Source organism: Ischnura elegans, chromosome 6, assembly GCF_921293095.1.
Source record: "Ischnura elegans chromosome 6, ioIscEleg1.1, whole genome shotgun sequence".
In the NCBI taxonomy this organism is placed as follows: domain Eukaryota; kingdom Metazoa; phylum Arthropoda; class Insecta; order Odonata; family Coenagrionidae; genus Ischnura; species Ischnura elegans.
In genome coordinates this window covers 63,193,903-63,217,265 of record NC_060251.1, presented here as the reverse complement: position 1 = coordinate 63,217,265, position 23,363 = coordinate 63,193,903, and the positions used below count along the sequence as shown (strand labels likewise).

Here is a 23,363-nt window from a genome sequence, read left to right as displayed (position 1 = left end):
TGGATTTCTAGGAATAAACATGTAACTTTTCGGCTTTAGCAGACAATGATGGTTTTTTCCTGTTTGACCCCACAAATAGTGCCATCTTGAATCTTGCCTTTTGGAATATTATGTACTTACATACGATGTTCATTTTCATTTATTCCTTTGCTGCATTTTGTTTCCTTCTTGAACTAACAAAACAAGAGTTGCTTAAGTTGATTAAACAAAATGAGAACTTAAGAAAAAAGTTTGGTTCTATATCTAAAGCTAAGTTCTATAGTTCGTTCATATTGCCCAATTAAATTCCATGAAGATTCGAGATCCTTAAAAATCGTTGACATAATTTTTCATAAAAATTCCATGTGCTCTCAAATATTGAAATTTTGTCAAGAAAGTACTTGTCCAGCCACATGAGTAGCGAAAGACAATTTTCTGCATGCACTAATACTGTAACATGGAGACGTCAAAACCTGGCACCTATAATCATGTAAAACAATTGACTTTTCTGCATGAGAATTTGAAAGGACCAAATATTACATGATTCATTACAATGGTGCAAATGCTTTTAATTATTCAGGGCTCTTTCTAGCAGTTTGGATACATTTATAAATTAAATTGACAACATATTACTAGATATGTTAGTTCATTTCATTTGTACTTATGGAACTAAACATTTATTTCCATCCATCTCCTAATTCTGACACAATTACCATCAACATTCCCATTATATCTTTCCCTTTTTACATTAGGCTAAGAATTCAGAGTCAAAAATTTGCAAGGGGGTTGAAAAAATGGAAATAAGTTGGTGTACACTTAGTCAGATTGCCAGATCCAGAAATGACCAAACTCAACTAGACTCAATACTCGCAAATAGTTTTCAACTCGACTCTATACTTGACTCAAGATCAAGAAGCACTACTCACACATTCCTAATTTCTTAGTTATAGAGAATCTTGTTGGGCCAGTTGATATGTTGATCGAGTAACCCACTTGTTACAATTTATGGATTCCTGATGCCTTATGTTTTACTAGGGAAAAAAACCTTCAATTAAATAAAATATCAGCTTATCACTTGACTACAGATTTGTCATCTTTATCCATTTACTCAATGAAATCCACGTTGATAACCCACCTAAAGTGATTGCAAGGTTACCTACTTAAAGATGCTACTAAAGTGTACAACTTTCTATAGCATTTTATTCACTTTCAATGAAATTCATTCCAATATACGTTTTCTACACACGGAAATGCATTAATTTATTTATTTGATTAACTACAACTCACAGTTGTTATGCTAGGTTGCTCTCGAACCTCACTTGAACGTTGCGCCTTGCAACTTATTAGTTTGATATAGAGGCAGCAGAGGTCTCTGGTGTATAGATCATTTTGCGCTTTTCGTTCATCAAGTGTTATTTGAATGTAATTTTTGGTAAAGTTGGAAAAAGTGCTTCACGCAAGTTAACCTGTGTGTACTCATTACCTCAGGTAATGCTTTTAATAGTGAAGAATGCATTAAATTTATAAGATTTTATTATTTATGTGTCTGTAACACGCATGCCAAAATGAGAAGTGAGGGTGTTATGTACTAGTATTCTACCATTTGTCGAGGAGTTGCATGTGTGAGTTCATGTCCTCCATCGCGAAATGACCATAGCTGAATATGTTTCGGCATTGTCCGACAATCCGTACTTCGGTGCTGGATTTGGCCTTTTCGGTATTGGGGCTGGCGCCGCTATTCTCCGAAAAGGCCTCCAAGGAGGTCTTATCTTATTTCGTCGTCATTTTATGATGACAATGGAAGTTCCTTGTAGAGACAAAAGTTACCACTGGCTTCTTCAATGGATTACTACGAAAGGAGCGAGGTAGTATCCCTTTTTAATTTGCTATACGCAATTTATTGATGGATTAATGAGTAAATGTGTTTTGTATTCATCTTGCAACTCACCTTGTGTTTCCTTTGGTGTAGGCAAACGCAGCATTTGAGCGTTGAAACCAGCATGTTGCAAAAAGACACGGGGCATGTGTTTGCCAAGTACGATTTTATACCAAGCATCGGAACCCATTTCTTTCGGTGAGTTCATATTTGTCGCCCCAACTCCGTTTCAGGTTAGAGAGTTATTTGATTATGTCTATGATGATCATGGAGTGGTAAATTTGGTATTTAAATATAAATTATATTATTGCATGGATATTTGGAAAATAGCTCGAGTTTAATAGTATCAGTGGAAAGCCCTTACCCTACATCCTAATGCACTGAATTTTCGCCTAGCTAAGGTTGCCGGATCTTCATGTTGTCTGCTAGGTATGGAACCACATGGATTAAGGTTGAAAGGACGCGAGAGCAACATACACTCGATCTACACATGGGCGTCCCATGGGAAACGGTTACACTGACGGCCTTTGGACGCAATAAGCAGATGTACTTTGATATCCTGGAAGAAGGTAGGTGTCTGTAAATGGGGTAATTATCTCAGTTTTTACGTATCAGCAATTTTGCCTGGTACTGCTTCCCCTGGCTCGCCGAGTGCTCTTCTGAAACAACTTGCTCTTCTAAGTCTAGCAATTTTTGGTACTTCGTCCCATTATTTGAACTGCATGTAATCTGCATGCAAGATATATACTATTTCATGGGTATTACCCCATCATTTAATCTGCAGAAAATTTTTCAGACTGCATCCTTAATGCAGACAGTTAGAAGAATATTATGTGGTATTTATTTATATACTTGAAATTTGATATAATTACTCATTAATTTCTCCAAGTAATTCTCTGATAAAGAAATTGAAGCATCTGGTTATTTTATTTAAGTATACCGGGGCTAGTCACGGTGATAACTTTTTACGGAGTCACACGCAATGCACAAATAGTGCAAAAAATCCACAGAGGAAAAATCATTCGCCTTGACCGGGATTCGAACCCGGATCCCTCGATTTCCGGCCGAGTGCTTTAGCCAGTTAAGCTACCGAGGCGTCATTCTCCCCTGTGGAAATTTGTGGACTATACCGGACAAGGTGGTATGGACTGCTGAGCATATGATGCGACGAGCAGTCCAGGTCGTGCGCATGGCACCACAGCCGGAGAGCAAAGCCCGAACTTTGAACACTAGAGGTGTTCGCTCTGGACTTATTTAAGTATACCGGGGCTAGCCACGGTGATAACTTTTTACGGAGTCACCCGCAATGCACACGACCGGCTGTGGCGCCATGCGCACGACCTGGACTGCTAGTCGCATCATATGCTCAGCAGTCCATACCACCTTGTCCGGTATAGTCCACAAATTTCCACAGGGGAGAATGACGCCTCGGTAGCTTAACTGGCTAAAGCACTCGGCCGGAAATCGAGGGATCCGGGTTCGAATCCCGGTCGAGGCGAATGACTTTTCCTCTGTGGATTTTTCGCACTATCTGGTTATTTGTTGAATTCATCACAATTCCACTTTATATAAAATTGATGAACTCTTTCATTCTAAATTATGCTGACAGTAGTTCTGGTGGAAGAGGTACAGGGCATCTAGGAAACAACTGTGGCATGAAGTCATAAGTAGCAGCACCATCAGAAATACTTTCAAATCCACAAAATTTAGCATGGTAGCTTGTCAAATAGATGAACGAGTTCAACTGTTGGAAAATGGAGGCCCCATATAATTCTTCATTCATTCAGCCCCAGTGATGGCAGGGTAAAGTGAAGACTGTGAATAGAAACTCATAGTGTAAAATGTGTGCGAAAGAGTGCTGATTTAAAATTTATTCAGTATTCTTTCCACTTATTGTAAGTGTAGATCATAAATTGCACTATTTTACTATCTCCTATATTGTTTCCTGAGATTGATAATTGATATCTGCAAGAATTGCATCCTTCTTTGTAGTTACCACGAAGGATATGTTTACTTGAATTTAATGTTTCAATAAATTAAACTCATGCTAGTTAAAAGTATGTGTACTGTTAAATTTGTTTGCTCAGACAGTTCAAATACATCTTCACTGGATATTGAGTTAGCATAGTTTTTCATTCATGCGATGCTGAAGGTTTGATTCAACTATCTTTTTTTCATTTTACAGCTAGGCATATGGCAATGGCTCAACAGGAAGGGAAGACTGTTATGTACACTGCCATGGGATCAGAGTGGAGGCCTTTTGGACATCCTCGGAAGCGTCGACCAATTGGATCTGTTGTTCTTGATGAAGGTGTTGGTGAGAGAATCCTTGGTGATGTGAGAGAGTTCATTGAAAATCCATCATGGTATAGTAATCGAGGTAAAGCCAAAGTTTAATTTTTACTAGTATTTATCCTATCTATATACAGCCGGTGTGGTGACTGACTGACTCATGGATACAAATTCCCAGCCAATTCCAGAAGTGCTGGAGAGCTGAAATTTGGCACGCGTGCGGGGAACCCGAAATGATCCGGAGGAAAAATCCGAAAACCGGAAGTTTCCGCCACGTGTCGTCGCTAGGTCGACAAAATGGCCGAAATCGCGCCTTTTCCGGGGACCGTCTTTTGGTTTTTATTTTACTGCGCGTGGACTGTGCGTGCCACACGAATGATTAATGCATTTTTTTAAAGCTGATAAACGTGGCCATGTGACTGTTTAATGCTCTTAGTTTCATTTTAAGAAAATTGCTGCCAAAATGGCGTCCAAAAAGTGGTTTTTCGAATATATTTTCATACTTTCCTCTCCCCTCGACTTAATTTCAGGTGTAAGATAACGAAAATGATTATTATATATGCTCATAACATTGTTTACGAAGTGATGTTAACAATTCTTTTTCATCGTCCTTAGTTACTGAGAAAAAAATTAAAATATTCCGAAAATCACCGAAAATTACGATTTCCAAAAGATTAACACAAGATTTTGTCAATTTTTACCTGACCGATTTCTTTCAAACTTGTTAGTTACATAGAGCGCAGCATTGTCTTTCAGAAAACATAAACATCTAGTAAATGATTTAATGGATTTAACCGCGAAAAAATAAAAATGGCGGGCACTACACACTTTTTTCAGGGACTGGTTTGCTTTCTATTGTATTAATCTCGAAATATGGTTGTCATAGGGCACATTTTTTTAGACATGACAGTAAATGAATGTCACCATATAGTATCGTCATCTTTAAACCCCCTGAAACCCCCTAAAAAATTTAAATTTCCAAATAAGTAGCCTTTTCGGGTACTTTCGTCCCAATTACGCCGCTTTTCCAATCCTTACCACTCATCGCTACGGAATTGATGTGGACGATTGATGACCGCTGGCAGTAAAAACCTATAAACCCCGGTAAACCCACATATCCCCCCCACCCCCAAAAAATAAAATTTTGCATATAAGTCTACTTTTTGGGTACTTTTCGTGACTATTCCACCGCCCCCAACCACTCATCCCCACGGAACTTATGTGAACGGATGGTGACCGCCAGGAGTACACACTTTAAAACCCCCGGTATCCCCCTGAAATCCCCCCAAATGTAAAATGTGTCATTTAGCCTCCTATTGGGGAACTTCTCGAAAACATTACGCCGCACTACCCGTCCCCTCTGAGCTCTAGATCGGGAATATTTGGTGAGGGCGAGCCACCGTAAACCATACGGGAAAAAATACCAGAAAACCCCCGATTACCTCATGGAACATCGCCGAAAAAAAATAAAACAAATTTAAACTCGCCTTTTCGAATAGTTTTCGACACAATTTAACCAGTGCCCCTACCACTTATTAAAACCCCCGATAACCCCGTGAAACCTCCCAAAAGATTTCTAATAAATAGCCTCTCCAGGTAAAAGAATCATCAGACCACTCTTCCGGTCCCCTAGGACTTATCGGCACGGAATTTATGAGAACGATTTGTGTCCACTGGTTTAACACAAGTATAAAACCCCCGGTATTCCGTAGGAACCCCCCGAAAAAAAATGAAAAACTTGCCATTAAGTCTTCTTTTATGGGTACTTGTCGCCACTATTAATACAATCATCGCTACATGATCACTGTGGACTTTTGGTGACCGCATGCATAACACATTAAAATCCCCCTGGGCACCCCTCTCGGTGGGGAAGACCATTTATGAGGACTAGGCGGAGCAGCCGCGGGGGGGCTCCTCCGCCTCAAGGCGGCGAAGCCGCCCCACAACGAGGAACTGGCGTAGGCGAGGGGGAGCTTCAGTAACCCCCGGGCGGCGAAGCCGCCCCGATGTTCAAGCGGCGCAGCCGCTGTGGACTCCCCCCACCTCTGGGCGGCGAAGCCGCCCCTTAAACGAATAACGGTGAAACAGTTCCGAAATGCCCTCGCCCCCTGGCACACTAAACCCCCGGGCGGCGAAGCCGCCCTTCAGCGAGGAACGGCGAAGCCGTTCCGAGGAATGAGTGGGGCGCCTCCCTACCCCCTGGCCGGCGAAGCCGGCCCCTAGTCGAGTTGAGATTATTCGAACTTCAAAAGTCTTCCAACGACCACATATGTAGACGGCGAAGCCGGAACCGGGGTTTTTAAGGGGCGGAGCCCCTTAACGAGCGCGCGGAGCGTGCGAGTTTATATATATATAACTATATGAAAGTTAATTAAACTATATTGGCTGAACTTAGCTATGTAAGAACATAGTCAAGATGCTGATGAAACAAGTATGAGTATCAAATTTGCAAATAATTCTGGCCATAATAAGACACACTAAAGTAAGCCGAAGGAAAAACACCAGCAGAACAAGGTTTTAAGTGCAACAGGATGAGTGTTGGAGAAAGAATTTTTATGGACATTACAGTTTATCTTTCATATTGTTACATTTAAGTATAGGTTGTAGAGCTCAAATTTCCTCTTGATTTCTACAGCTTATGTTTGAAATAGGTTTTTGCAATATTATTTTCTGTTATGTCTTGTTGCTTGTCTTTTCCTCTTTGAAAGTTCCTCTGAACTTGCTGTGAGATTTAGGCATTATCTAAGTATGCGCTTCACCACTTGCTCTTACGATTTCTTCCAAGAAATCCGTATAGTTTTTTCGAGCATAATTGTCTTAATATTTATCTAAATACATTCTACCACTTAAGGCTGGAACAAGACTCAAGTTTATGTACCCCATTGAAACTGTTAGATAGAGATAGGAGGAGTGTTACTTAGAAAGATTCAGTCTTCATGATTTAAGTCACTTAGGTGATACAGTCAGCTGATTCTATTTTCATTGCCATAGAACTTCACAATCTTTGATGGAATCAGACAAATCAGAAGTGTTACAACTTGCCCTCGGGTTCTTTCTAGTAATTCAGGAAAGAGCAGTCATAAAGCCACTTAGTGTGAATATTATTTAGTGCAACTAATCACCAACGACCAATTCTTGGCTTACCTGGTATTTACCATGTGATTCCCCATTAGTGTTTGTAGGTTGACCAGCATGATGTTGCCTGATGTACCAGGTACATACTATTATTTGCAAAAGTTGTGCAGGAAATTTATCAGCACCACTTTTGCTCCTTTGTCAATTTCAGGCAACCATTTGTAGATACATACAGGCATCCCCCTAGTTACGTAAGAGATGCGTTCCGGCAGACTCTGCGTAAGTCGAAATTTACGTAAGTCGAACCTTTGCGTTAGTGCTTCAGAGATTTCGATCGGTGCGGTGAAATTCTCAGCGGAGAAATGCGTGGTAAATTCTCGGTGAAGTTTCATTCAATTCACTGCGATATTCATGTACTCTACCGCGTATTCTTACGTTATTAGATAAAAAATCGATAAACATTAATATAGTCTGAGAGTTGCATCTCGAGCATTGCCAATCAAAATGCGTAATATTATTCCCCGAGTGGACCAATCGCGTGGATTCGGGAAAGTACGGTATCTCAACGCTAAATTACTAAACTGAATACTTAAATTGATTCATTATGTTATACTGCGATCTAAGGGCCAAAAGAATGCATTGTCTACTTACCCATAATCATTATATCTTCTGCCTTTTATATATAACGTTGATCGATGAATCTGGTGGTTTCACTGTCACAGTTAATACACGTAGGAGTGTCTAGGATTACGAGCAAATAACACACACAAAAATACCAGTAAATAACTATATTCTTAGACACATTCACACACACATACACGCACGGTAACATACTTTCATTCTCTCATATCTCAATAAAATAACGTGAAAATATCATCATTTGAATATTTACTTCGCTGGAAACATCGAAGAGTATTTCCAAAGCACGAAGCTAATTAAAAGTGAGCTTTTATTCAGCCAACTCCGTCATTAACGTGCAACAAAGTTAGTGGGGAAAAGCTTTCAATGACGCAATATTCATTTACAGATGCACACAATATGAGAGAACGAGAAAATGCAGCTTAATAAAATCTTCCGCCAGAAACATGTAAACAATTACGCAATTAATATAGTGTGTCAACTTTTTCTTAACTTTTTCGCGGCGTTCATTGCCAACACTCAAAATTTCAATGCCGTTACGTGGGTACTAAACAATTCTTTTCTGCGATAAAGATTTCTGCTTAAACTTCATTTTCTTTTAATTCCACAGATGGAAATGTCCAAACTTAAGAATACAATTTTTAAATAGTTGAAAGTCTGAGTTCGGGTGTGCATGCTGTATAACAAGTTGTATCGTACAGGAATGAGCGCAACCACATCCATCGCTAGAACTGCAAATTTTCACGTTGATTGCTGACTTGGGGTCTATAAGCGATTTTTCTGCAGAAATTAATGAAAATTCCTTCGAGGAATGACAAATATGGGTCACTTTGTTATTTTTAGCACGTAAAAAACTCGATAACTAATCAATATTTTTTCTACCATAGGTTGTACGAGTGAATATCTAATTCTTCGCGCTCGCATTCGAAAATTAACGTAATCATTTGAAATACGGTTATCACTTACGTAAGTACGGATTTACGTAAGTCGAGACATACGTAACTCGGGGGATGCCTGTATATGAAAAATATTAACTATGCATACATTTATATTAATACAGTAAAACCTCTATGTAGTGAACCTCTTTACATCATAAACCTCCATACATCATACCACCCCTACGGTCCCATCAGATTTACATGTAAATTTATAGGCAAACCTCTTTGTAGTGAACCTCTTTATATCATAAAACCTCCACTTATCAAACCAAGGAGATACCCCCGAGACGGCCTAACTACCTCCGCAAATTGTACTAACACAACCAGAGACCATTAATGCAGCCCCTATTACATACATGGAATGACATTTTCAGCAATAAATGTTTCACTCTTTTTTCTTATATACCTCATTGTGCTGTAATTTTCATGTTAATCGTTAGTTGTGGCCATTTTGTTCAATATGAGAGCATACCTAACAGTAAATAAGAAAAAAGGTATCCAACTATCCCAATCATTTTAAGTGACTGTTGAATTTAGAGAGATCACATCATTTTCTCTCAAATCATGGCAAAAATCATGCGATAGCGCTTGCTTTCTGTAATTATTAAATAATAAATATTTGTTCACTGATGCATGCATGTGTGTTTAAAAACATAAATATAATGGTTTAAAAGACAGTATAGACCCTTTCATTTCCAAAGGATATGAAAAAATGGTGCCTATCACTAAAACCTCTCTATAGTGAACCTCCATACATCAAATTGCCCAAATTTTGGTCCCCTCTATTACAATGTAAAGAGGTTTTACTGTATCTAGATTAATTTCATGGAGTTACATCGAACTTTTAAAGTTTCATTATTGTTGCCTGCATAGCATTCTTAGAATTTTTCTGAGGAGGGGAGAGAAAAATAGTCTGAATATGTAATCTATAAACTGGATAATTGAGAGCCAAAAAATCAAGAGTTGACTGAAGTTGATTGAAAACGGAATCTGAAATGGTAAAAAAGTGGAACCGACCCATCTTTTCTGGTATTAAACACGAACATTTTTATATTTCAGGCATTCCATACCGCCGTGGCTACCTGCTTCATGGCCCTCCTGGCTGTGGGAAGTCATCTTTCATTAATGCCCTTGCTGGCGAACTGGGATTTGGCATTTGTGTGCTCAACTTGAGTGAAAGAGGATTGTCTGATGACCGACTGGCACATCTTCTGTCTGTAGCTCCCTTGCCGTCTGTGCTCTTGCTTGAAGACGTGGATGCTGCATTTGCTAGCAGGACTGAGTCGTCTCAAGGTAATAAAAAAGTTTGACTGCTTTCTATATCTTGGGTATCAAATGTAATTAAATGTAGTGGTATGGATGGAAAGGTAGGAGTGCAGTCAACTTTGGTTCCAAGTGTTCACAGTTCGAGGGTGGCCTGAATTGAAATTGCTGCTAATGTTACACTCTCAGCAATTACAAATGAAGTACATATAACCCTGTGCTTCCATTTGCATTGAGAGAGTAATCATTGCACTCAGTTTTATCAATTACTCAATGATATTCCTCAATGAAAAAGATTATACTACTTGAAATGATTTGAATTAATATTAAAGGCATTATCAAATTTCTATACATCAAAATTTAAATCTGTTCAAAGATCAATATGTATTGTGCTGCATCATATTTGGGTCACCATTGACTCAGCAGTGATGCACCCCAATGTTATTCAAACTATTGTGTGCAGTCATACCATATCTCTCTTGATCACTATTGTTGTTATCGATGGCAGCATTTTTGTGATTTGTATAGGGGAAAAACTGCAGATTTATTATTTGTATGAGCTGTCAGTTTTTCACCAGAGAGTAATTTCTGTGGAATCTGAACTTTGAAAATGTTACGGCTATACTGTGGTTGAATAAAATTTCCATCCAAATTTCAAGATCCCAGCTTCACAGCATTCAAACTAATGTGAATATTTTCTTGTTGATGGACTTTTGGCTTGGGGAGAACTTGAAACTAATTTGACTTCATTATTTCAGTTAGTACCTAGAGTGACTTCAACTAACCAAACAACTATGTCCTCATCATTTCTCTGTATTACTCCAATATAGCCTAATGGAATTAAATCTACGGTAATGTTCAAAATCTATTGTGTATATGTGCCACTCTCATTTGATAAAAAAACTATGATGCTAGATAGTGATGAGTAGCTCTGAATTCCTGCTTGCAGAAACAATTCCTCCAAGATGCATATGTTGACCAGCCATGGCAAGGAAGTCATTTGTGCCATGAATAAAAATTGCCTACCAATAATTTCTGAATTGCCCTCATTATTGGTAATTTTTTATTCTTTCCTCTGATTCCTATTCACATGATGAACAAATTTTATGTATCTCAAAAGAAATGGAAATCTATTCTTTGTGTAGAGTCATTGTTTGCTGTTTTGTCCATGAAGTTTGTGACTCTCCAATCAAATTACCCAAACAAATAAATAGGGATTGAAATTCTCTGACATTTTTTTGCATATCAAAGTAGGTTTAAATGTGTAGCTAAATTTTTTTTCTAAATTAAGAAATGCCTCGGGTTGAATAAGTTACTTAATTTATAATCGTGGCCCTTTCACTTTGACCAGCGCTTGCCCATATTTCTTTTACTAATCACAAAATAATTTACCACTAGCAATTACATGAGCCATTGAAAAATTCGACTGCGTTTAGCTTTTGAAAATTTCATGTGTGAATTTGTTTCATTTTTCATGGGAGTTTAAATTTCTTCTTGTAGCCAAGGCAGCTTTTGAAGGACTCAACCGTGTGACGTTCAGTGGGCTGTTGAATTGCCTTGATGGAGTGGCGTCAACTGAAGCAAGGATTCTCTTCATGACAACAAATTTTCTGGATAGGTAAGTTAACATAAACATAGTTTATTTGTTTTGCACATTGTTTAGTTTGGGACAATCACTGATCAATATGTCTTCTTCACTTGGGAAATGAAATGTCTTGCCTTATGTATAAGTTATCAGCATTCACAGCTTATTTTAATTCCAATATTGGTGTCATGATGTTTAATAAAATTGGTTTAAGATAAGATGATGTTTAATAAATTTAATTGGTTTAAGATAGAATTGAGCATGTAAAATATTTAAAAATGAAAACAATTGTGGCTGAGGATAGGGTTGCTTTTTAAAAAGCTAGGGAAAAGAATTTTGATTTAAAATTGAGTGACTATATTAGCAAAAGTACTCCTCATGAAAATTGTTTTCAACAGATTGGATCCTGCTTTGATTCGACCTGGGCGAGTGGATGTCAAGGAATACATTGGACAATGTACACGATACCAAATTGAACGCATGTTCCTCCGTTTCTACTACTGGAATTATTCGTTAGATAATGGAGACAAAGCTGCTCTAGCAGTATGCAATGGAGATGCCAATGGAATCCCGGATGAGCAAAAGAAAAGGGAAGAGGTAGGTTCAAGAATGCCCATAGAGGTGATTGAAGTGGACTAAATAAAATGTCCAAGTAAATGTAGAAATAATATGTTTGAGCATTGCAAGTAGAGGAGACAATCCAATGTCACTATCAAATTTCAGTGAAAATCTTTGCTCAAGCAGAACTTCAAGTAATAAAGGGGTACAGTAGGCCAGCCCTTATTTTTCAGAATTGATAAAATTTATGTTTTCCTAGTCTCAAAATGACCCAAATGAGGTTTTTATTCGCATGCTAAAATTTGGTTACTTTAAAATAATGGGAACCCGTGCCAAAAGGGCCCCAAATACTGAGGACCTTCAATTGAGTTTTTTGGATCTAACAAGACACTGTCCTTATGAATAACTTGAAAATAAAGATCTACAGGGCCAAATTTCAGATTGTTTTGACCTATCTTAAGCGTTTATGAAATATCGTCTGTCTTATTGCAATCCACCCTCTAGGGTGCTACCCCACACTGTGGTGCCACAAGATAAGGCCCACACCGCTTGCTTGAGACTTCCCCTCCACCCCCTCCGTACCCTTAGCAAAGTCTTTACTCCTACTAGCAAGATCTAGCCTCTGAAGAAATGTGCTTGCGTGAGAAAGGATTTAATTGACATGAAAAAATTTACAATCAAAAGCGATCAATTTATAATCACTCTGTCTATGAATTCAAGTACATATTCATCAAAATAATATACATTTAAAGTGTATTTCTAACCTTCCACTGATGGATAGTATTTAACAATTAAAGTGATTTTGCGCACATTAGGGGTTGTGCTACGATGAAAATTTGCACTTAGTAATAAATTTTGAAAGCTCTCTTCATTCTTTGTTACGTTTCACCCCTCTCTCTGCACAATCATATACCACTTGAAGACCTTGAAGAATTTGCTAACCGTTCTTGTAGTCAGGATGTTCATCCCATTCCTATGTGGACATATCAAAAAATGTAGAGTGTATGTCTAAAGTATTACATAGTTTTCTCGAATCAGCTGTGGCAAAATGCAATACAGTGAGTCCTCGTTTAACGTCACCTACCATTCCTGAAAAATGTTACGATAAACGAAATGACGTTAATCGAAGCATAATATCCCATAAAAACAATGTAAAAATTGAATATCGCTTCCTAGACCTCACAATTCCTATGCGAAAAAATATTGGCGTATCATATCTGGGGCATTTTTTACGATGGGAATGCCAAACTATGGCATAAATACGAGTTCCTGTCTTCATCGACGACAATAGCAGCAGTGACGTAAATCCTTCTCCATTTTTGTATCTTCCCGCATTTGCTTTTCAGCTTCGCTATAGTGCGATCCAATGAATGCTACCGGACGCTACAGACCGGGGATCCGGTGCTCCGATCCATAGGCCCTACCCTCGCTACGAGAATTTCTTTTCGGACCGGTCAGGAGCGAAATCAAAATGGCGGAAATGAGCGAGGGCGGGCAAACTGGGATTATGAAATCGAAGAGATGGTTTTAATTGCGAATTGAGGCGGGCGGGCGTCGCCTGGGCATCATCATCGCTGAAACATTGTCGCAGTAACAGGAACCAAAATTATTGTGAACATTGTTCTCTTGGACATTGTCGTGGAAATGTCTCTGATGCTAAAATTTTCCAAAACCGTAATCGCAATTAACAATATACACACCGTTTTACACTTTGAATAGACTGACCGTATTACCGCCCACGAAACAAACAACCTGTAACGCCTGCCACTTCGCCTTTTTTCTCGCGCGAAATTTAAAATACGTGACGTTATCGCGAAGCGAAGGGGCGATAAACGAATCACGGTCGTAAAATTTTCGTGACGTTATCGCGAAATGACGTTAAACGGGGTGACGTAGAAGGACTCACTGTATAGATAGCTCAGTCAGGTCTTTATATTTATTGGATACCTTCCTCAGTGAATCACATTTTCCCTCAATGTACTTATATGGCGTATCACGTTTTCTTTTTCACCCTAGAAAGGGATCTGTCAAACAATGACAGTCCTACCAAGTCCTTGCTCAGGTACCACAGAGGGTTTCAAAATCTCTTTGGTGCTGCTTTTTTGGTGCTGGTCTTTGCGATGTGCAGGTTAACACTTTCGTAATTAGCAAGTCTTTTATGGAATTGCTGGTGACTTTTGTGAGAAGAACACAAGGAGCGGAGAACCACATCTGAGTACCGTGTATGTCTGAATATAGTCCCCCCTTTTTTTTCCAACAATTTCCATGGTAAAAGTAAAGGGGGGACTATATTCAAATGCATTTTAAAATTATTTTCTGAAACTGAAGCCTCAAAATTGGGGGGGGGGACTATATTCGGAGAAATAAGGTACATAAATTCACTACAAATAGGGAGATGTACTTGAGACCATCTTCTTGGGGCCGGCTCAAATGGAACTGCGAGCAAAAAACACACTCCTTAATAGAATAAAATGACTTTGGACATCCATGGGGCGTTATGCCTCGGACCCGATTGCTTGAAGCGAAAGCCTTCTGGAGGGACTCTTCCAAGAAATATTACCGTCAGCTCCATTAATTCTCTATACATAGTTGGCTCATGGATGTCTTACCTATAGAAAATTATAGTTAGAACCTATTTAAAAAATAAAAATCATCATATTAAGCCTATTCTTAAACTGAATTTCAAGTGTATCCATGATAAACTAATTATTTCAATACTTATATCCTTCAATACTTAAAAACTTAGCAATTCCTATCCTTTGCACACTATGAACAAGAACTAACTGTCTCGCCTTATCAATCTACATCCGTGAACTGTCTGCCTTGTTCTTCTTTTGGAATATCTCTATCTACTGGTGGAACTTTGGGAGCCCCACTCATTTAATTCATTTCTTCATAATTGTACAATTGTATCACATACCACATAATGATATATTGTTGGAGGTCCGTGAAATTCGCGAGATGCAAATCGGTAAATGGCGCCACCCGAAATCGGTAAATGAAAACGAAATTTCACTTTTTTTGCGATTTTAGGTGAATTAGTGAAGAAATCACCTCTAATGAGTCATAATCCATTGTTTAATGCTGCCGACGTTCATTTGTTCTATCTCATTACGATTCCAAGGTCAATTGGCTTATTTAGTCTCGCGCATAACGCATCCGTGTAATATCGTGTACTGTAGTGATTTCTCTGCCAGAATTTGCCGTTAAATTTATCACAGCCTCTCTTCGATTCCCATACATCAATCCTGAAATATTTAGAATTAGGCGCTTTCTCACCTGAAGAATTAGATATTATGAATTAAAAAGTGCTGAATGAAATTTAACACGGCTGCGGAAGAGCGGAAATACAAGCTCACGCACCCGGCACGCGTCAATGCTGAGCAGTAATTCCGGTGACTCATCGCGACGCATTAGACAGCGTTATTGGATAGCTTGTTGCAGGAAAACCTTGAGTGTGGGTCTAATGTAACAATTCTGTCTCAATGTAATACTGCCTGTATTTCATGCTGTAGATGGTGCACTGTGAGGCCGGATTGAAATGGGTGCCGTCGTGATCACGGCGGCCATCAACGTCAACTGTGGGATTCAATTCGCTTACAGACATCCATAGACACATATGGTTAATTGAAAACACGAAGCGCTAGCAGTTGGGGGAAGAGAAGGAAGGAACAAAAAGGATAGGAGGAGAGGGGTTCTCCTTATTAGCAGACGGATCGTTGGATATTCAGCTCTCCATTGAGCTTAATTGCAAAAAAATCATTTCGACATTGGCCAAATCTAATATCTAAGTCTTCAGGTGAGAAAGCATCTCAATCTAGATGTTTCAGGATTGATTAATGGGAAATATGTACTTTTTCAAGTTTCTTTGAATCCGATTAGTTTTAGTTGTGTGTGCTTCTTTCACTGCCTTTCCTGACCAATTGGCAACAACTGTAATCATAACTAAGCGATTTTGTTGTATCTAGCTGCTGTCCTACCTTCCCTCAACACCTGAGTGAGGGTTTCGAAAGGGAACCTACGACATGAAACATTTCAGCCAATTTGTAAGTTATACAGTTCTATGATTATGCCGTAGCTACCAAGCACTCAGTTTGAAAACACCATCGTGAGTGGTAATGTTTTGCGGTTGGACTTTTTTATCATGGTTCCAGCTTTAAATATCGAACGAAAAGAATTTTAAAATGCCAAAAGCTAGTGATACCGCTCATACCAGGGCAAGTGAATTCAGCTCAGAAGGATTTTATGTGAAAGACAGAGGTATTACTGTGCAAAGTTTGCGATAAAATATTTGAATTTGAAAGATGTGACACGTTGTTAAAGCACATCAGTAGCGATACACATAAATGTGTGAAAGAAAGGGTTCCCACAAAATGACAGTTATCATTTGAACCCAAAGTCACTCAGTCAAAGAAAACGAAGGAGGAGCTTGTTGTTGCTACTACTGAAGCATTTTTAAAGGCTTAATTTAGTGTGGAGAAGCTTGACAATCCAAAATTTCTGGAATGACTCTCGAAGTATACACATGTAAGGTAGTGGGGAGTTGCCGTTTGCTGATCGCATTCACCAAGGCTACATACTTGAACCATTCATACACCTTGAACCAATATAAGTTGAACCATTTCCTTCATTTAGTTTTATCAGAAATTTTGTACAGTCAAAATTGTGTTAAATGTTATGTAAAATGCTTAATAAAAGCATGTAAGTATTCATGAAACGTGTACCATAAAATAATAAAATGTCCATAAATGTGGAAACATTGTAGAATAGGGTGGTTTCCTATTATTTTTTTATTGCCTAAATCAAAAGATTATTACTCCTGGAGTACGTATTTCACACTTTTAAATTTTTTAATGAAGATATCTATTTTTCGCGATTAAATGAAAAGTGAAAAATTTCAAGCGCGCGAAAACGCGACGCGTAAGTATGAATGCCGGGAAATCTCTCCGTCTGGCTCCCACTGCCGCCCTGTGAGGTGACCTTGAAGCGAGGCTTAGCGCTGATACGACGCAGGCTGCTAGCGGGTAGCTGAGTACCCTGCTGGCTGGTAGCGCTTGGCTTAAATAAGGATTATTAATACCTTATCAAACGAGGAAAACTTTCCGACCTTAGCCAGTTTTAATAAGTGATTATTAAGACATGTTTCCCTGAGCTCTGTGCCTCATGCATGCATTGGTAATCTCAGACTATGTAGAACTCCTATCTTCTCATATAGAAACTAGGTCCCTGTGACGTCACGTGGAGTGGCATCGCATGGGCGCCAATCTGGCCCTTTTCAAATGAGGATAAAAATGGACCATTGCCATTCGTCTAAACCGGTATTTCTAAAACGAAATAATTTGTTTATTATGAATGCATTAATGGTGGGTAACGAATCGCAATCAATGCCTTTCGTTTTCTTTGATGAAGGAAACTACCCTATTATAATTACACCGCCAAGATTTTCTATAACACCGAAACCACATGGTTTGAAAATGAATTTTGGCAAGGAATAAATCCACTTTCACGGACCTCTATATATTGTACATAAAGAGCACATTGAAACAAAGTATAGTGGAACCATGCACGACCATATGGCGGCAACAAAGTAAGATTTAAGGGCTTGGTATCCAGCATGTAGGACAGTGTTGAAGGGTTAAAACTGACATTGTAGGCTTTAACGATATTAATCATGACACAAGAGGAACAACCTGTTCAAGTCTGTACCATTTGAATGTAAATCTTTTCAGTGGGAGCAAAGACTTAGACAAAGGAAAGAGTAGTGGGAAGGTTGTTTAGAGTCTGACCTTCATACTTGCAAGATTTTATTTTCAATATTTCACCTGCTTATGTTATGTTTCTTTGGTGTAGCTATGGATTTAACAGATTTTTAAACCTTTTTTTGAAGTTAAGAATTAAAAGAATGTGTCTAGTCGATATATCTCGAGCGAGTAATCGACATGGAAAAATCAAAACTTTTAAGTCGAAGTAATGGGTAAATAATGAGATTGAGATTGTATTTTTCATCATAAGCCGGTGACTCATTGTTTGATATGATACCTCATTTAACACTGTAGGTGCAGCATTTACAGAGTATATAACACTTACTTACTGTACTTTACAGGTAAAACACTTACTGTAAACAAATGCCTTAGAAGTTCCAAATTTTACTACCTACGAAGAAAATGTCCTCTTCCGGTTAAAAAAACCATTTATCATGCCCTTGTTCACTCCAAACTTTCTTATGGTATAACCTGCTGGGGCAGTGCATACATGAACACATTTAAGTGTGCACTCATTTTGCAAAAAAAAATAATTAGGGTAATACTGTCTAAAAATTACTATGAGCACTCATTTCCGTTGTTTGTGGCCCTAAATTTGTTGCCACTAAGGCATTTGTATTTATTCAAAGTGGTTAAATTGTTTTTTGCCAGAAGTGGAAATATGCCGAGTGTAAGTGACAAATATAAATATAATTTAAGGAATGAGTCATTTATAGTTGCAAATAGACCCAAGTTAACTGTATATAAACGCTGTTTTATTTACATGGGGCCAAAATTATTTCATCTACTGCCCGCTAGAATTAAAATAAAACCACAAATGTCATGTTAAGACTTGCTAAAGACTGGCTCTTCTCGCAAGAAAAAGTTGAAAATTTATTTTGATGTTATTTACATAAAACTTAATGTATCATGTACTGCATTATTATGTTATTGGCATACATTTTGTTAATTGATGGTGGCTCAATTCTGGTCCTATGACCTTCGAGAACACCTAAAGCTCCTTCTCTTTTTTCATTGTATTAAGATGAAAAAACTAATGTAGGAGTAATAAATTATTATTATTATATATGTTTATGAAATGATAGAAAAAGACCTTTCTGTAATAATATATATGATTGGGTGGAGAGCTGCATCAAACCAATCTTAGGATTGATGATCAACATTACCACTACTACTTCAGAGTTTATTTAACTGTATATTTATGCCTTATATTACCATAAAATATATATACATATATATAAATGACTGCTTTACCATTGATATTAAGTCAGGGAAATTTAAAAGCTTTGGATTAGAAATCAGGGGAAAGTTAGGAAGTGATGGCTAAATTTGAAGGCATCATCATAAAAGTCTATCAGTGGGAAAGGGGAAACTTTTAATTTCCTATGGGATAATTTTATATTGCTAATGCATACCAATTTTTTCTCAGTGCAGAATGGTTTCATTGATGTTTTCCAGTAGACCATGGTGAATTACATCCATGCAATTTTTGCTTCATTTCAGGATCAAAGAAAAGCGTTAGCTCAGGCTGAGGCAGTTAAGTTTGCTGATGCTGTTTTGTCTTTCAATAAGGGCATCAGCCCAGCACAACTCCAAGGTTACTTCATGTTTCATAAAGAATGGGGTCCAGAAGTGATAGCAAATGTGAAGAATATATGGAAACAGGGTTGATGGTAAGTGAAATTTTAATGTTCAGTCATGAATGAAAATGCGTTACATCATTAATGTGCTACTACCCAAAATTTTTTAGTATAACGTATTCATTACTGTTGGTTGTTTTTGAAGAGTTTGACAACAGCCAAAGGTTAATGTGGGTTTTATGCGTGTGCATTATATTTGGGAATTTAGGGTTCTTGAATGAAGGAAAACTATAATTTTGAAACCGATGTCCATTAATAGTTTTAGGGTTTGAGTGGCACAAGCAGAGTACAGTTGAAAAGTTGTGTATTCTCGGTTGACTGCATATCCATGATGAGACAGTTGAGTTTTCTCAGGAATGTGAGAGGGTTCGGAATTATGGGAATGTAACTCAGCACTTCAGAGGTTTCAGTCATATGAAATGTAAGTACTGTTGACGCCTTGGTTTGTGTCCTTTCTACAGTATATTACAAAGGGGAGTGATCTCTTTTTCGTTCATCATTAATATTTTTAACCCTTAACGACCACTGCGGTGGCTCATTAGCCCAGGCTCAGAAAATGTGAAATTGGAGTTCTAAAATGTTTGAAATCGATTCAAATAACTACATCCATCGGTAGTAGACAGGTGTGGCTTGTGATCCCATTGAGCTCCACTATATTTCCAGGTCCTACAGAAGTGATAAATTTGAAGAGTTTGTTCATATTGTTTGCTGGGAAAGTTTAAATTCTTACATCACTGACTAGTTGTTTTGAAAAAAAATTAGGATCTGACTCGAGCAACGGTTACGGCCACACTGGGGGTAACTAGTTACTACACGCCGATAAATGGAACGCTCAAAGTGCCTCCACTCATTTGTTCAGGTTCCTATGTAATCTACATCTAAATACTACCCTGCAAGTCACCTAAAAATACTTGTAGTAAAAGTGTTAGAACACCAGCGGTTTACTTATAAAAAGGGAATACCTATCAAAATTAAAATATATATCAAAATCTATTAATTTTTACAAAATCTTACCTGCACGGTATCCCGAGAAGAGTTTTTACAACTTGTCTGTGGTGTCAATAGACAAAATAAAGGTGTTTTTAATATTCTATTAAAAAAATAAAATTCTATATCCTAGTCGCTATGAAATCTCGTCTGTCCTTGAGAAATAATTCAGTTTCATTTTTCCATGATATTGTTTGTTGAATAAATCTAGTGTATGTTTATTTTTGGGTAACGCAGGTTAGGTTATGATACTGTGTGTGGGTCGTTTTGTCATCTTTTCCCACGTTAGAATCCTAATGTGCCTACTAGGTTTGTGCCTTGTGTTTGATACTTCTCTGCCTTGTATAAGTGCCTTGTAAGAGTGTATACATGTACACTATAAAAGTGAACTGTGTTGTATACTATAATAATCGGGAGAAAATTAAGTTTGATCGAAGGTGGAGGTGGTTTACTGTGCAAACGAAAGAAGGATAGAAAAATCCAGTTTGAATGTTCGTTCTGTGGAAGGCCGCCTTGCGAGGAACATAGGTTGCCTCTGAGCATGACAAAGGCTGGTCAATTAATTTGTTTTGTTCAAATGTAATGAAAATAATCTTTTTTCGCTTTTCTTCAAGTAAATGCCTAGTTAGAAGTCAATAGCAGCCTGAAAAAGCAAATTTTATGGTGTGTTATTTTTTCCACTTTACCCGGTAGTAATTTTTCAAAATAAATATACTTTTTGCAAGATGAGTGGTTAATGTTATTTTAGTGGTACTTGTATATCTTGCACACACAACCCTGAAATTTTAGCCCCTAATATTGAAAAATAGCGGAGTTATTATTCTTTTGGAAAAAGCCTTTTTTTCCAGAGTTCTCACATGTATGACCAGTTCTTAGAGCACCATCTTTAAATTGACGAGTGAAAATTATTAGGATTGTTAAAGAACAACAAGTATGAAGTACTAGGTTTGAAGTCCTATAATGGCCGTATTTTTTGTATATCGAGTCCTCTTCGGTGTGGGGTAACAAGTTACCCTGTGTGGCTGGAATGTGGCCATGCTGAAGTGTGGCCTGTAAGGATTAAACACACTGTTCTTTGCTTTAACTGAGTTCCACTCCACCACTGTGAGAAAAGAGTGTAAGAATTTCACATGCAAAATTTGTAAAAGTCAGGCATTACCTTTGAGTTTTAACACATGTTGAGAGGTTTGCATGGTCACTGGTAGTGGATTGCTCTTTTGGGACACTGATACATCTGTGAATCATCATCCTCTGAGTTGCTCTTTATTTAGTCTAGGGTTGGTAATGGCTCCGATACTTCAGTGACAAGTATGGTGAGAGTAGGGATTTTTTTTCTGGATTTAAGTTTGGTGTCTTATGTCTTCCTTATCTGTATTCAGACAGATACAAAGTTGTTTTGTCACCCTGATGCACTTCAGTGGTACATTTCTTTAAGAAACATTATTTTAAGTGGTCACATATCATAATTTGGTTGGAAACTAATGGGCGTTGTTTAATAAAAAACTTAAACATCAGTCAATGGAATTCATGCTGATGAGTCAAATGAAGAGCTACATTCTAGCGTGAAAGTTAAAAGTGAAGAACAAATCTGTCATAAATTATATGGTGGGCTCAGAAGAGAATTCAGAGAAGTGATTGAGCACCACCGCAGTAAAGGGCATGAAGCATGTGTACATTGCATTTTTTGCATGCAAGTCCTTTAAGTTGTGCCATATATGTCACAGCATTGTGTCATTAACAAGATCCTGTATTTTTTTCAAGTGCCATCAGAAACACTTAAAAGTCTGAAGATGAATACTGTGAGGGAGTTACCAGGACAAAAGCCATCTCCGCTGTTTCTTTGCATAGGGCAAAGAGAGTGTTGCTTAGGTGGAATCTCAGTGACAACAATTGCTGTTGCATTTCAGTGAAAGGCATTCTTAGTTTTGTGTAGGATATTATTTTATTTAGAGGGAAATCATTTTGTTACTCCACTTTGATGTTGAGTTTCTTTTAGTCATCACCATGAGTTACTTGCCAAACAAAGGAATATTTTGACCCAAAGAGTAAGCATGTCAAGTCAGTATCATTGTCATGCTTCTAATGTACCATCTAGAGGTGAAAGTCTGAATGCTGTTATGTTTTGAAGTTAAATGAAGTCTGAATGCTGGCTGAGTCATGTTGTTCTGTTTCTAGGTAGTCTAAGCTAATGTTAATAACTTTGTGTAAATATAGTTATGTTGGCAGCCATTATGTTTTTATGCATACCTCATAATCGGTGGAAAATCTGTTGAACTTGAACCTCATCTGTACATCAAATTTGTTAATCTTTAGCTGGTTATTGTTGCTCTGTCTTTGTGTACATAAATTGTTTTTAATGATTTGTGTAGGTTGTTAATAAACTTAGTAATTCACTTTGCAGACATATATGGTGAGAAATTTTACCATTACATGTAGTTTATGCTGATTATTTCTATTTGTACTTTTTGTTAAAAATAAAGAAATTCATATTTTATTTTAGTGAATTAATAATCCTTAATGCCTAATTTTATATCCTTAGCATATTATTGAAGAATTAACTGTCTTTACGAAGATTAATATTACTTTTTTATTTTAACTTAATTACTAGTTTTTTAACTTAACTTTTTTCATGGATTTGTAGAAAATAAAAAGTTTGATTCTGGGAATATATCATAGGTGGAGGTGAAAAATAATAATAGTTTAGATATCTTAACTGGTAGATCCAATTTACAGTAGATTAAGGTTACTGGGGCCATCATGTTTATCTAA

The 23,363-nt window shown here is 37.6% G+C and overlaps 1 protein-coding gene and 1 non-coding gene across 3 annotated transcripts; both read left to right on the top strand.

Annotated features, from left to right (window-relative positions):
- Positions 1 to 1,399: 1,399 nt before the first annotated feature.
- On the top strand, positions 1,400 to 23,088 carry LOC124160872 (mitochondrial chaperone BCS1). 2 transcript variants are annotated; one of them, XM_046536979.1, is made up of 9 exons: positions 1,400 to 1,844; positions 1,949 to 2,053; positions 2,285 to 2,424; positions 4,041 to 4,235; positions 9,859 to 10,092; positions 11,563 to 11,680; positions 12,046 to 12,244; positions 19,471 to 19,640; positions 22,356 to 23,088. In XM_046536979.1, the coding sequence occupies exons 1-8, from the start codon at positions 1,627 to 1,629 to the stop codon at positions 19,636 to 19,638; spliced, it is 1,377 nt and encodes a 458-aa protein (XP_046392935.1). In that variant the 5' UTR covers positions 1,400 to 1,626; the 3' UTR covers positions 19,639 to 19,640; positions 22,356 to 23,088. The 2 variants fall into 2 exon arrangements, with proteins under 2 accessions (XP_046392935.1, XP_046392936.1); XM_046536980.1 differs by having other exon boundaries at positions 19,867 to 22,405.
- On the top strand, positions 3,281 to 3,353 carry Trnas-gga. Its single transcript has one exon. It is a non-coding gene; the product is annotated as a tRNA-Ser (tRNA).
- Positions 23,089 to 23,363: the final 275 nt, after the last annotated feature.